The sequence below is a fragment of the Bubalus kerabau genome, chromosome 4 (genome assembly GCF_029407905.1).
Source record: "Bubalus kerabau isolate K-KA32 ecotype Philippines breed swamp buffalo chromosome 4, PCC_UOA_SB_1v2, whole genome shotgun sequence".
NCBI classification, from domain to species: domain Eukaryota; kingdom Metazoa; phylum Chordata; class Mammalia; order Artiodactyla; family Bovidae; genus Bubalus; species Bubalus kerabau.
The window spans coordinates 130645778-130660742 of record NC_073627.1 but is presented as its reverse complement, the minus strand read 5'-3'; the positions used below and the strand labels follow the sequence as shown (position 1 = coordinate 130660742).

The window sequence follows — 14965 nt, the reverse complement described above, 5'->3', positions numbered from 1 at the left end:
TCACTTTTCACTTTCATGCACTGGAGAAGGAAATGGCAACCCACTCCAGTGTTCTTGCTTGGAGAATCCCAGGGACGGCGGAGCCTGGTGGGCTGTCTGTGGGGTCGCACAGAGTCGTACACGACTGAAGCAACTTACCAGCAGCAGCAAAGAAATATAGCTGAACCAAACCAAGCAAGGACAGAAAAGTCCAGCCAAAATGGAGAGGCGTTTATTATGTGTATATTGTCATAATGTTTCTAACCTTCGGAATCTGTGGGCTTCAAGCAGCTAGCGCTGACTTCTTTTAAGAGGAGTACTTACTCTTTTAAGACTAAATTATGTGTATTTAAAAACTGGAGCTTTGGGGATGTATTCAACTCAATAACGTTTTCACACCTCAAAATTTAGAGTCCCAAGACTTAGCATTAGGAATACAGGTTTCAAATTGCTAGAAGCATTTTGGTTACTGAAGAAGGACTCTAGTAGGGATTGGTTATTAGAAGGTAGGAGTCTGTTAAGGCTTGATGTTGCTTATCCTTTGGAGAATAGAAGACACAGCACAGAACTATGTTCTACAGAAGCATGCAGCATACAAAACGGTGGCAGAGTTATGATGCCTACACGTCAGTCAATAGTGCCTAGACCCTAGCAGTGGTTTAAAATGGTTCATATTTAAGTATTCCCACTTTCTCCATGGGAATTTAGGATTCCCTGGTGGCTCAGACGGTAAAGCATCTGCCTGCAATGTGGGGGACCTGGGTTCAATCCCTGGGTCAGGAAGATCCCCTGGAGAAGGAAATGGCAGCCCACTCCAGTATTGCTGCCTGGAAAATCCCATGGACGGAGGAGCCTGGTAAGCTACAGTCCATGGGGTCGCACAGAGTCAGACACGACTCAGCGACTTCACTCACTTTATTTGCTCCATGAAAATTTTTTTCCTAGTTCCAGGATCTCGAAGCTAAATTAGATGCAAGAACCCAACTGTTTAGAGCAGCTATTTCCTTAGGGCACACCATCTGTTTGCAATGCACAGCTAATTCTGAGTCTGTTGACCCTTTAAGAGTATCCCCAGACTCCTAAAACCCAATTTATTAAAACTCCCTCCTTCCACTTCTCCTACCATAAGGAAAGGGTAGGCTGCATCTAAAATCTAAATGTTACATGAGAAATTTAAGTGTTATATGAGAAAGAGTGGAAAGGCCCCAACTAAAAGAATACTGATGAGGCCATGTTTGGGTTTGGTTTTTTTTTTTAAGGATAAGGTAGAAGAAACGATTGCAATCTTGGGGAGAAAGATATATAAGAACAAATACTCAAGATTATAAACTAAAACAAGAAAGAAAAGAACAAGAGTGAAATTTACCATGCAAAGTGAGAAAGCGAAACAACAGAAAGAAGAAAAATAGAGGAAAGTCATACACAGTGCTAACTGTGCCAACCGGCTTGTTCGTTGGTGCGCACTTTCTCATCTGCAACGTTTGCAATTTAAGAAAGGAGTGAGAGTAAAGAAAGAAAAGAACAGGAAAATGTGAGACAGACCTGTGGTTCTCACTCACTGAAGGATGTCAAGCAAAGGGCCTAGAATGTACACGCCAGAGGAATCTGGACCCCCGGTTGTTTTATTTCCTTTGGCTGTAGCAAGTACTGCTGATTTGTCTGTGTTCAGAGACACAGATATCTGGGGTGAGGAGATCATATAATTTTTTTTAGTCCCCCGCACAACATTATGAACATTTTCAAACATTCAGAAAAATTGACAGAAATGTGAACATCTCTATACTTACCATATAAATTCCATAACAACTATTTTGTTATATTAATTTTATCATTATTTATCCATCTATGCATCTATCTAATAAGGGTCTGATTTGATAGTATTTATAAAGAAATCTTCCCAGGTGGCTCAGTGGTAAAATATCTGCCTGCTAATGCAGGAGACACTGGAGACACAGGTTCAATCCCTGGGTCAGAAAGACGAGTAGAAAATGGCAACCCACTCCAGTGTTCTTCCCTGGAAAATTCCATGGACAGATGAGGAGTATGGCAGGCTACAGTCCCTGGGGTCACAGAGGTGGACACAACTGAGCACGCACACCACACCAAAAAAACCTTCCACAAAGTTAGACATTAAAAAAAAAATCATTCTCCCTAATGGAGGCTTGAGTCAGAAAAGGGATGCTAAATAAAACTGCAAGTGAGGAGGGAGCTGGATTCCTGTTCAGTCATTAGCTGAATTATTATTCTGAGATCATTTTGCTTATCCTGAAATGCCACATAATGTCTGAGCTTCAGTTTCCTCACTTACAGAGTTAGACAAAATGATAATCATGGTCTCATGGTTCTTCTTTAGTCTAAAACTTCTAAGATTCTATGAAAAACAATTTTCTTAATAATAACTATCATTTACTCCAGGTTTTCTAAGTGCCAGGAGGCATGCTCCAAGCTTAGGAGTACAATCTTATTTAATCTTCACAGGTTCCTTACAATTGCTGAGACACCACACTCATGAAAACCGTCACCTGTTTTAGCAACATGCAGCCAGCCCGGCCTACTTCCACTGCACTTCCTCTCCTCATGCTCAGTGCTCTCTGACCAACATCAACTGTGCCTGGTTCTGTGGAACCAGCTGGAACTAGCAATCAGAAATTAGCTCTCCTCATTGAGAAACATGAGCAAACTCTAACCCCTGCTCTGTAATTTTTCTCCAAATGTGAAGTGAGATAAAATAACTAAAACTACATTAACTTGTTTATTTTGGTAAAATAATTACATATAATTATGTTGAAGGAAATATACAATACACAATCTTGGTGTTTTTATTTAAATCTGTTGTACACTGAATAACAAAATTTAAATGTCAGTTTTTCAACTGGAGCAAGTACTCAAATCAACAGCCATGTGCTAAACAAAGAGACTCAATTAGAGCACATTATGGTTTGGTTTGGGAATGAATACATCTAGGAAAAAAAAATAGCCCCATACACATATTGTGTGTGTGTGCGCGCGTGCACACGTGCATGTGTATAAATGAAAAGCCACTGTTACTGCTTTTATCTCTATATTCCTCTTCAGGTTTAACTATCTCTTTCATGTTCAATGGTCCCAAATATGTATATTAGTCCTCATTTCCAGTTAAAAAAAAAAACTTGCTTTTGCTTTTTCCCATGGGAGCTATTTGTATTCCATATACTGGAAGATCTTACATGGGAGAAATGTAACAGGACGCCTGTACAAGGTGTCCCAGAACTATAAATATACACTATTATGTAATCAGTGAGGGTCACACCTAGGAAATCTAGATGGAATGGTTATCCTAAGCAAGTGAACGAAAATAAGGAGGTTCAGCCCTACTGGTTAAAACAAGGAAACACTGAAACAGGCCTAAGTAACTCAGCAACTGCAGAATAAGCAAGGAAAGTGATCTTCTCAAGTCATGGAAACTGATAAACCCAAATTCTTCCCTTTTTTCCCAGTGCCTCTTATACAAAGCCCTTTTGGGCGTCCCTGGTGGCTCAGCTGGTAAAGAATCCGCCTGCAGCACAGGAGACTAGGTTTGATTCCTGGATTGGGCAGATCCCCTGGAGAAGGGAATGGCTACCCACTCCAGTATTCTGGCCTGGAGAATTCCATGGACTGTATATAGTCCATGGGGTCGTTAAGAGTCAGACACAACTGAGCGACTTTCACTTTCTTATACAAAGACTTCTATAATAGATTCTGCTAAAGAGCATGGAGAAACTGTTTTCTCCAGTGAAATAATCATGTCTCTAACCAAAGAATGCAACTTATGGTAACATGTGTCAGTATCTTTTACATGAATATTGAGGTTACTATACAACCAACATATGTAAGGCCATGATCTCCAGGTAAGTGCAGTCTCTCCTAAAGGAAGTCATCATTCCTATAATTTATCACCCAGAAAGGCAGCTCTTCAAACAAGAAACCCAAGCAAAGACACTCTGTGGACCCTGCTGTCTTGGGCCTGTAGGAAGAGCGGCAAATACCTGGCTCTGTTCACTTGGTGGCAGTATTCAGACTCTGTCTGCCAAACAGAGACAGGCCCAAAGATAAGGATCTGAAGACAAAGTCTTCATAAACCAGGATGAACAGTTTTACGTTGCTTTCCATCCATTATCCTCTAGCTTTTGGGAAAGCTTGACTTAAACATTCCAGTCTTACATCAGTCCTTCCACTGGAATTGCCTGATAGGCTAGAGTCCATGGGGTCGCTAAGAGTCAGACACGACTGAGCAACTTCACTTTCACTTTTCACTTTCATGCATTGGAGAAGGAAATGGCAACCCACTCCAGTGTTCTTGCCTGGAGAATCCCAGGGACAGGGAAGCCTGGTGGGCTGCCGTCTATGGGGTCACACAGAGTCGGACACGACTGAAGTGACTTAGGAGCAGCAGCAGCAGCAGTGTATCCTTTAGAGTAGAGAAGAAAAATGGTAGCAGCAGCACTAAACTAAATGCTCCAGCATGTTAAAGAGGAAGGCTGAGAACAAGAGTCAGGGCTGCCAGATCCACCAAACTCTTACCACTTGAAGCTACTCTCTACTTTGCATTCTTCATGTTTGGGAGCGCTATTTTATTAATGAAGGTGGCAGCCTCCTCATGTGTTCTCAACTATAGGCAATGAGATCTATGTAAGCTCTCAGGTTCCCGTATGGCCCTCACGGCTAGAAAACTCAAAGCTAATTATTAGCTCTACTGCTAACACTTTCCTCAGGTGAAAAAGTTATGGTCAATTGTTCTCCTTATTTTCCCCTTTTACTTACTGGTTCTTATCTTTTTGATCACTAGCTTTGGACTTACTGCATATATTTTTATTTCAAGCTTCCTAAATCCTTTTATGGAAAATGGCCAGAGGACAAGCCAAGCACTGAATTTTTCCCAAACAGTAAGCTACAAAAGGTGCTCATCTTGAAGTCATGAATGCTAGGGAAGTGGAGAGCCTGTACGCTGGCTAAAAACAGCAAGGAAGCCTGGACTACAACTGTAAGTACAGAGTTCTGGAGTAGAAAGAGAGCTTAGATATAATCAATTCCATCCTCTCACATAATGCAAGAAATGTTTTCTACAACTTCTGGACAGGAGGTTTTCTCTGCCTACCACCTCTGCCTGAACATTTCCAGTGACAGGGAACGTAGTACCTTGTAATGTTTCACTTTATGACTGCTCCCCATTGATATAATGTCCTTTCTTATACTGAGTGAAATCTGCTTCTCAGTCTACCAGTTAATCATAACTCTTCATTACAGAGACATATATTTCCTCTTCCAAAAGACATTCCTCCACTTATCTAAATGTATAATAAGTCTCATTTATTGAATATTTATCAGTATCAGGCTATCTGCCAGGTACTCTAAATATGGACCTGCAACCCAGGAGAACAATATAACATGAACTGAGCGAGTCGCCAGATCTAAGCTAGGAATTCAGGGTCAAAATACTTAAGGTGGTTTGTGGGGCATAAGAATCCACAAGAATGAGATGGAAGGCAAATGCTGATATCACTTCTCTCCCTAAGGTGCTCTCCCATTCCAACCATTTTTCAGTCTTTTATGGGTTCCACCTACTGAACCATTTCACTTTCCTATTCTATTTTCACCTCAAACTCAACATGCTCAAACCAGAATTCACTTCTCTTCAATCTTTCTCTCACCAAATTCCTTACTAGTTAAAGGAATTATCTAGATATAAAAACCCCTGGAATCACTTGTTTTTATATCATGAAGTCCTTCTAAAAACCAGTACTCCACCTTTTTACACTTAAGAGCTACTTCCTTAAATATTCAATAAATATTTACTGAGTGTCTATGATGCACCAGGCACTTTCTTTGCACTCGAGATAAACTGATGAACAAAACAAAAATAGCCACTTTCATGAAGCTTATATCCTAGTAGTTAGAAGGAAACAATAAACACAGTAAATTAGTAAGTATGATACATAAACAGTATTTTAGAAGGCAGTGTAAAAAAAAGAAAAAGAAAAGATAACAGCAGTTACGAAGTGTGGTCAGGGTTAGCCTCTTTAGGAAAAAGGTGACATGTGATCAAAAACATACAAGAGGCGAGGGAGGAAGCCATGCACATACGTGGGGGACAGTCATGCAAATGCCCTACTACCCAGTCCTCCTATTTCTTTGAAATGTCAAAGCCATTCCCAAGGTCATCACACCTACTCCAAAACTCCTAGGTAGCCACCCTGCTCCATTTCCTCTTTGGTATAGTTAGACATTCTCTTTCCACATTAAATTATTAAAACCATCCACCTGATTTTCAAGGCTCATAATTCTCTTGAGCCTACCCATAATGTAAACATCATAAATTTCCATTCCTCCCCTTAAATTCTTGAAATTCAGCAGGCTCCTTCTTCACTTACATCATCTTCCCCTACCCAGGAGTGCTTTCCCTCTGCCCCTCATCCTGTCTAAACGGTCCCTGTCCTGAAAGGCCCGAGATCAAGTCCTATCACCTCTATAAAGCAGTCCCTGAAGTTCTATTACTGAATCTGGATTCATCATTATTACCCCAGCATCATACTCCTTGAAAGCAAGTGCGCCTCTTTTTCTGTATTTCCACTGTGTTGACCATTACTAAATATGTGCTTATTTTAAATGAGCTATTTCTTCTTCAAGTCAAAGTTCTGCCATCTTAAAAACATATTTATTAGTTTTGATAAACTACTAAAATGGAATGATTAAAGAATGTTTATATTATACAAAAAATGTATGGAGGGGGAAGAATAAGCCAAATGTTAATGATGGACAATGATAGCTTTTTTGTTTTCTCTGACTCAAATTTTCAGGTCTGTGCCTATGTTAATTTGAGAAGCATAAGAGTTTGCTAGGAATATAAATAAATCAACACAAATAGTGAGTGATCAATTATCACTAGACTCACTGGAGAAATTAAAATTATCTATCTCAAAGACTGCAAGATCTGAGTAACCTGTAGTTTCAAAGAGGCGAACTGCAATAAAGACCAGGGAATCCCATAATAAAGACAAAGTGAAGCAAATTCTCATGGTTTAAAAAAAAAAATCCTTCCTGCCACAGTGACCGTAACAAGGTATTTACTGTGTATGAAAGCAGCAAGATGTAGAGGAAAGAGTCCACACTGTGAAAAGCTCAAATACAGGCTCCATTCATTAACACCATGACCTCAGTTTCCTAGTCTGTAAAATGGAAACACAGAAGCTCTATTTACCAACATTCATCAATACAAACTAAGTTCCAATCTGAGCAAAATGCAGACAACTCTGCCTACTCAGGCAGATGGAGTTAACGGTAATTAATGCACAATCATTTGAGTCTCAGTGGTTGGATTACTGTTAATCATTATCTGTTTCTTCTGAAGGGTCTTCCTTTTACAAATGTGTTTATGATTAAAATATGAATGACAAATGTTAACATCTTTGAAAAATATTTAGGAGAACTGAAAAGAATCCTGGGTTAAAACCAATGTCATCAAAATCTACAGTTATCTCCGGAGCACTGGTCACTAGACTTGGGAACAAATGGACTTAAAAAGACTCTTCTGGAAATTAACTGGTACATAGTAAGTTTTTGTACTATTACATAGCTATCATCTATGGCTGGTTATTGGAATTAAATGAGACAAGGCAGGTAGAATTCCTGGCACATTCTTAAAATATGTTCCTTTCAGATTGATAAGATGATGCAAGGCCCACTAAACCTTTGAGAAATGTCAAAGCAACCTGTTTGTATATCCTGTAAGTCATAATTTAATTTATAAATCATTCTTTATAATGTTTATTGCTCTCAGATTGCCAAACTGAGAAAGCAGATTTCAAAAGGCCAGATCTGATCTATAAAACTGGACCCATAAAACCAATCAGGCTTACTCCTCTAGCATTTGAGAAAGTTTCTAAGGCAAAAAGCCTACAAGTCAATCAATCCTAAGTTCATACCAGAAAAAGGTAACCGTAAGAAACCTACTTGCACTATCTGGACTGAAACTGTACAGCTAAACCTGGATCTAATTCAGAGTAGCAGGAAATCTTAATATTTACGGAGACTGCTTGGATTTGATACTGAGAAAATTACATTAAGAAAGGCATTAAATGTTACCTTAAGTATTGTAGTTAGGCTGGGTCAAGACAGACTATACATTTTTAGAAGATTCCAAAAGTTTTCTTGAGCCAGTTTTATGGGACAAGGCACGAAAATTTCTAAGAAACATGCCAGTATCTGCCCTCAATTTCCAGAACCAGGAAGCAAAGATGTGACCCAATCACATGATATCAAACCACAGTCTGTCTGTTCAGAGAAAGTTGCATTATGCAATCCACGACCAAGAAAGCACAGCAAAAGGCATGAGGTTTTTTGACATGTGCAGGGGATTCTGTGGCTTGAAAAGACATGTTCCCACATCAAAAGGGCAATCCATTGGATACTGGCATTTTCAAGACCCACTTCATTAGACATAAACATATCTGATACAATACAGCACTACTATAAGAGTGGTACTGAGTTCAGGTAATTGTTCCCATTAGGCCTAGGAGCTTTCATCTCAAGTCTTCACAGGAGCAGCCTTCCCCACAAGAAAATTGGTTTCCCTTTTGATTATTTTTAACATATCAGTTCCCCATTTAATTTCAACAACAAAGTAGATCCTGGTGTTCCAGTGGTTAAAACTCTGCACTTCCACTGCAAGGGGCACGGGTTTGATCCCTGGTCAGGGAACTAAGATGCTGCAGGCCAAGTGGGAAAAAAAAAATAAATAAATAAAACATATTTACAATGTATTACCCATTAAAAAATGTGTTTGTTTTTTTTTTAAAAAAGAGTTGATCTAAAATTCTAAACCTAACCACCATGTACTACAAGGCCTATACCCCACTTCAATTAACCCAAAATTTCTTCCAAATTAATAAGTCTACATTTCTCAATCAAAAAACACTACACCAGGTCCTCTTTTTATTTTTTTCCAGCAGTATAAAGAAGATACTGACATTCTCTTGAGGACTTTATAACCTATAATTATTCCCCCTCTCTCCCACTTTTGGAATTCACTTTTCTTAAGCTCTGTGAAATTCAAGGTAACTTCACTTAGGAAAGTACTCCATTAACTCTGTTCCTCCCTGATCCAAGTCCTTCACATCTTAAAGTGCCATATAGGACACAAGATCCAGGATCAGAAAAATCAAAATTCCTGTTCTGGTTCTTCCCTATCCTGAAAAATTCACCTAAACCATGTTTTTCCATCTGTAAAGTGAGTGACTTATGACTTTCAATATTCGAATGCCTAGCCCTAGTGGGCATCCTATTACATTATTCTCTCTTATTCCACTTATATTTCATTTCTGCTTCAGTCACATATTAGAGAATTTTTAGAATTGGGGAATAAATAACAGTGGTTAATATATCGAAACCCCACATTTTAGAATAAGAAAATTATAAATATAGAGTAATTTGCCAGCCAGACAATAAAAGCTTTTGCTTCCTGCCCTAGGGGAGTTGGGGGACACAGTTTACAAAGAGAGAATTTAACCCTAATCACATCCCCCACTCTGCCTCAATGAATTCCAGTTACCCTTCAAAGTCAGTTTAAGTCCTGAAGTGTCCAGGAAGCCTCCCTCCCCCAGTCACTTCAGCCTAGACTACTCACTTCCCTCTTTGAATACTGATGCCTCTCTGCAGGGGTGATATTAAAAGTATTAACAACTAGCACCACAGTGGGATCAACCAATCAGAAAGGATGTCTGACCAATCAAAACACAGGTGGCCCAGTGGGAATTTCTGGCTGAACATCAGCCCTATTAATAACAATACAAAACAGCAACCTCAAACTCTAATACCATTTTCTAATTCAATCTCCACAATCTCAAACTAGGCAAAGTAGGTACCATCCCCGTTTTCTGCATAACTATAAGTTACATGACTTTTCTGATTATACACAGAATTCTCAATACTGTATAAACTGTACTTACATATAACAGTAGAATTACTAAAGGAATACTCAAGTCAAATAGAATTCATTTAATCAACAAGTACTTAAATGGAACAGAATATAAAATATAGTGCTCGGTTCTAAGACCAAAAGGAAATTAAATGCATAACCCTTGCCCTCTGGGTACTTATAACATGTTCAAGAGAATATTTAAGTGACAGTGTAAGGTGGTAGAAACAGAAACACAAAGTGTAAGTTCTATGCAGTTCAGGCAAATAGTTCACAAACTAAACCAGTGTAGGAAGTCAGGACTAAAAACTTCTCACACTGCCAAAAGGGGCAAAATTAAATATGTAGTAAAAAGGCTGAGAAGTCAGGAGTGGGTGGGAAAACAGAAAACACTGGAATTGAGGGTTTGCAGCAGCAGGATGAGAGATCTCTAGCTGGATACAGAAATGGCCCTAATCATAAGCCTCAAGTTACTGCTCTAAGCACTGAATACAAATGGGAAATCTTGTAAACCCCTTGTGGGGATGGCTAAAGAAGGTTAGCTTGGCAGCAGCCTACAGAAAAGCCTAGGTGAGAGAAACTCTGGAAAGCAAATGGATTTGAGGGATAATAGGCAGGACTAAACCTGATAGCTGCATATGAAGCAAGGAAGATACATTCAAGAGGCATTAATGTAAAGAATAGTTGGGCTTGGGCATGTTTTCCAAGAAAAAGTTACAAAATGACAGGAAGCTAAAGCATTCTCACATGGGAAATCTATGTAAACATAATGGTACTAAACTGTGTACCAAGGACAAGGGACCAATTTCCCCAAAGAAATCTATGTTGGACAGAGCAGAAGGTGGGCAGAAAAATATAAAACTGATACCCAGACAATAAGGAACAACTGCAGACTCTTAAAAATGAAGGTCAAATTATTTAAAAAAAAAAACAACAAAACTGTATTTATTTGGCTGCACGGGGTCTTAGCTGCAGCACGTGGGATCTAGCTCCCTGACCAGGGATCAAACCCCAGGCCCCTGCATTGGGAGCTCGGAGTCCCAGCCACTGGACCACCAGGGAAGTCCCTCAATTTATAAATTTTAAAAAGCATTTGAGCTTCTTCAGAAGGTATGAAAGGATGAAGGGAAACATCAACACAACCTAGGAGAGCAGGCAGACCAGCTGAGGTAGTCTAGACTTAAGGATAATAGCGCCTGGATCAGCTTTGTATTGTATGCATGCCAGTGTAGTCTGTAAGCTCCTCCAGGGCATGAACTGGGCAATGCTTTGTGTATACAGTAAGCTCAATTCTGTTATTTGAATACATGAACACTTTCTGTGCTAAGCTAAGTGGAAAAGAGTGAACTATGCTATTTGAGTTAATTAGTGGTGTGGAAATGTTACTTATGCTTGATGCATAATTATACTGATTCTCCTACCTATCCACATATCTCTCTTGCCCCCCTTCTCAGGCAATGTCAAAAATCCACTGTTTCCTCAAAGGTAGGCCTAGCCTGAAGGGACTATAAGAGTGTACTCGAAGGGAATTTCCTGGCAGTCCAGTGGTTAGGACTCCTCGCTTCTACTGCAGCCATGCATGCCATGCAGTGTGGCCAAAAAAAAAAAAAAAAAGTATTTGGAGTCAGAAAGAAGCCAAACTGTTTTTCTAATTTTGAGTACAAAAATCTAGAAATGAATATGGGCAATGCCAGACAGATATATATATATATTAAAGTGTATAGGTTTTGGAAACCCTGAAACCTTTGCTGCAAATCCTAAATCCAGCTTTTAGCAATTGAGTACTTATCCTCTCCACACCTGTTTTCTCTTCTGTAAAATGGAGCAAACGCCACCAGCCCTCAGGGTTTAGCTGTGAGGATCAGATAATGTACTTTGGTGTACTTTATGCATCTGTATCATAATAAGCTCTTAAAAGACAATAGCTATTAATAATAACTGGCACCCTAAGTCTTGAAATGTTTTTAAAACATTCTGTGTTCGATTAGAGAAATAAAAATGTATTCACTTTATTTTAGTTGCTTTCACTAAGGCTCTACGTTTCAGTTTCTAGTAGTACAGTTAGAATGCTAACAAAGTTTTTCACTCCCCCTTCCATTGGGTAGGTGATGACCACATATCCCATCCTGATTTAATATTTTGGAAAACGTAACAAATACTGTCCCTCGAAAACCAGCTACACAGACAACCGATTCAAACTACTGTCACTCAAGAAATGGAATCTACCGATGTTCCTTCGAGGAAATAAAAGCATTTGATCAATTCAGAGTCATTTCCATTCAAACATTCCAAACCCCACAGAGTGAGCAAACGTTCAAGTTTCTACTACCAAAACAATCCGCAGCCTTCTGGTGAGTGAATTTCACTTCAGCGTTCCCCAGACGCACGAAAGAAGAAACATTCCACACATCTTAGTGCCTCCTTGTCCTCACACAAAGCTTCGCAGCAGCTCCTCTTCCAAAGCCACCCCCAGCTGGAGAAGCAGCCCCACTCGGCGGGGTCAAGCCGATGTCAAAGGCCAGGGAGGCCTCGCTGACCCCGAGGGTCTCTGCCACACACATCCCCTCCCACTGCTGGGGGAGGCCTGGAGGCTCAGAGCGCACATCCCGCCCTGGAAGCTTCCTCCGACCCCCTAACCCCGCCCGGGCCCCCGGAGCCTGGAGGACCAACTCGCTCGGGGTGCGGTGCCTGGGACAACGCCACGCAGCGCCTCGCGGGAACCGGGGAGCAGCCCCAGCTCTGCCGGTTTCGGCCAGCCTCAAACCCTCCGCCCCTCGGCCCGCGCCCACTCGCTCCCCAGAGGGCAGCCCCGGACCCCGGACGGCTTCGCCCGACGCCACCTCCCCGCGAAGAGCCAGCAGCCGCGGCGGCTGAGGGCTGCCGGGCACGTTCACCCGCGCTCGGACCCACGCCTCTGCCCCGCCTCCGCTGCCCGCCCGCGGCTCGCGAGGCGGCGGCCAGACCCGGAAAGCCCGGCCCGGGTGCCGCCACCTGCGCCCCCGGCCCCGCGCCATGTTTGAGAAAGAGAAGGAGTGAGCCACAGGCCGGGCCCGGCCCGCGCGCCCCGAAGCTTCCCGCCAGCCCTGCCGCGCCGCTACTCACGCGTTGCCTCCGGGACCAGCGTGGCCGCCGCCGCCAGCATGAGGAGGAACAGCCGGGGACGCGGAGTAGCGGCCGCTGCCTCCATAGTCTAGCCGCCACTGCCTGTGGCCCGGCCCGGCCCGGCCGCCGCCTTGCCTCAACAAGCCTCGCCTCGCCCCACCTCCCCTGCCGCGGCGGCGGCCTCGCTTCGGCCCTTTGTAACTGCTCGGGGGCTGCCAGTCCATTGGCTGCAGGGCTCCCGCCGGCCCCGCCTCCCCGCCGTCTGCGAACTGCCGAGCGGGACCCAACCCGAAACCCCGCCCACGGGCCCGCTGGGATGCCAATCCGGAGCCGCAGGCTCCGGGCTACTGGCCACGCCCCCAGACCCCCCCGGGGCTGAAGAGACAGACCCCTGCCCCAGTCGGAGCCGCTGGGAGCTAAAGGCCGGGTGGGGGCAGGGTCTAGCGAGCCTTACCTCCAGCCACAGAGGGCGAGGGCTAGACGATGGGTGTGTCTGGGTGTGAGTCGGTTTTGGAAAAAGGCTGTGGCAGCTCGAAGCTCTATTCTTCTAGCCTTTTTTCTTCTTATTTAAGATCTAGTACTGAGCCTGACCCCGATTCACAGTCCTGCACCGTCAATCCCCACACATTCACCCACATCCTTAGTATCATCGGGCAGGCTTCAACTTCCCCTCTCCAGATCCACGCCTCAACTTTCAACACCATCCCCCCACCCCAAGATCCTACCTCAGTGCTTTTCAGATACGACCCAGTCTCCTGTTTCCTCCCACTGTCATTGTCCACCCCCAAACCTAGATTACCCTCACCCTGCAAAAAAAAAAAAAAAAATCTAAAGAAAGTCTCCAAATCCTGGCCTCAGGTCCCCGCCTCAGACACAGATCCCGAGCTCAGACACACCCCCGAATTGACTCCCGCCCCTCTCCGGAACTCGGAGCTGAGCCAGACAGGACTCCAAACCACACTCCTTTCCCCTTCTCCCTTCCTGATCCAGGTGAGAAAGGGAAGGTTCCCACCCCCATCCCCCAAGGAGAGGGATTCCCCCTTCTTAGCAGGCAGCACCCCAAGAGCGGAGGAGGAGCAGTTATTACTTTGAGCTGCCTCTGACACGCCTGCACAATAATTCTGAGGTGTCACTAGAAACCTAAATAAACTCAGCTACGTTTTCATTCTGAATTCCTAATTTACTGTGAGACGCTCCACCCACCTTTCCTCTGGGACGCCAAAATGAGCTCCAGATTTGTAATTCTTCCTGTCAGACTAGTCCTCTCTTCAGACACAAACACAGCCGAGGAGGCTGTTACACAGAACAGAGAACATTTTTCCACAGAACCTTTCAGGGAGAAAATTTTATTTTCTGTGTGATTCGAACTTGGAATTAAATAAACCTTGGTAGCAGGAATCAGAACCAGCCTCTACTATCGATTTGTAAATTGGTTTAGGGCTACCGGGGTGAGCATTTTACAAGCCTGTGAAGACCTCCCTCCTGAGTAGTAAAGGGGCAGGGTGGGGGTGTTGGAACTGAGATCTGAGATGGGCACTATTCCCCTTCTGGCTTGAACAGCTATTTGAGCAAGCCAGTTAACCTTTCTGAGCCTCCATTTTGTCATCTATAAAATGGAAATAATATTTATCTCCCAAGTTTTAGTGAGAGACTATGTTGAGACTTGGGGGCTCCCCTTCTTCCCTCTGAAATTCTGCTGATACACCCTCTCTCTGGACCCCTCACCTGCTCCTCTCCTCTGGGCAAGTAAGGAGCTGGTATTTGGAGAAGGAAATGGCAACCCACTCCAGTGTTCTTGCCTGGAGAATCCCAGGGGTGGGGGAGCCTGGTGGGCTGCCATCTCTGGGGTCGCACAGAGTCGGACATGACTGAAGCGACTTAGCAAGCATACATACACCAGACCACCAGGGATGTAGCTACTGCTGGAACCAAGGTCACAGCCTGCTCTCTTGG

General features: G+C 43.0%; 1 protein-coding gene across 7 annotated transcripts in view; it reads right to left on the bottom strand.

Annotated features, from left to right (window-relative positions):
* TGFBR1 (transforming growth factor beta receptor 1) overlaps positions 1 to 13209 on the bottom strand; it is a 74809-nt gene extending 61600 nt beyond the window's left edge. For all 7 annotated transcript variants that reach the window (XM_055578625.1, XM_055578626.1, XM_055578629.1 and 4 more), the window contains exon 1: positions 13013 to 13209. In XM_055578625.1, coding sequence (XP_055434600.1) covers positions 13013 to 13097 — 85 coding nt within the window. In that variant the 5' untranslated portion in view covers positions 13098 to 13209. The remainder of the gene's footprint in view (positions 1 to 13012) is intronic.
* Between the last annotated feature and the right edge of the window lie 1756 nt (positions 13210 to 14965).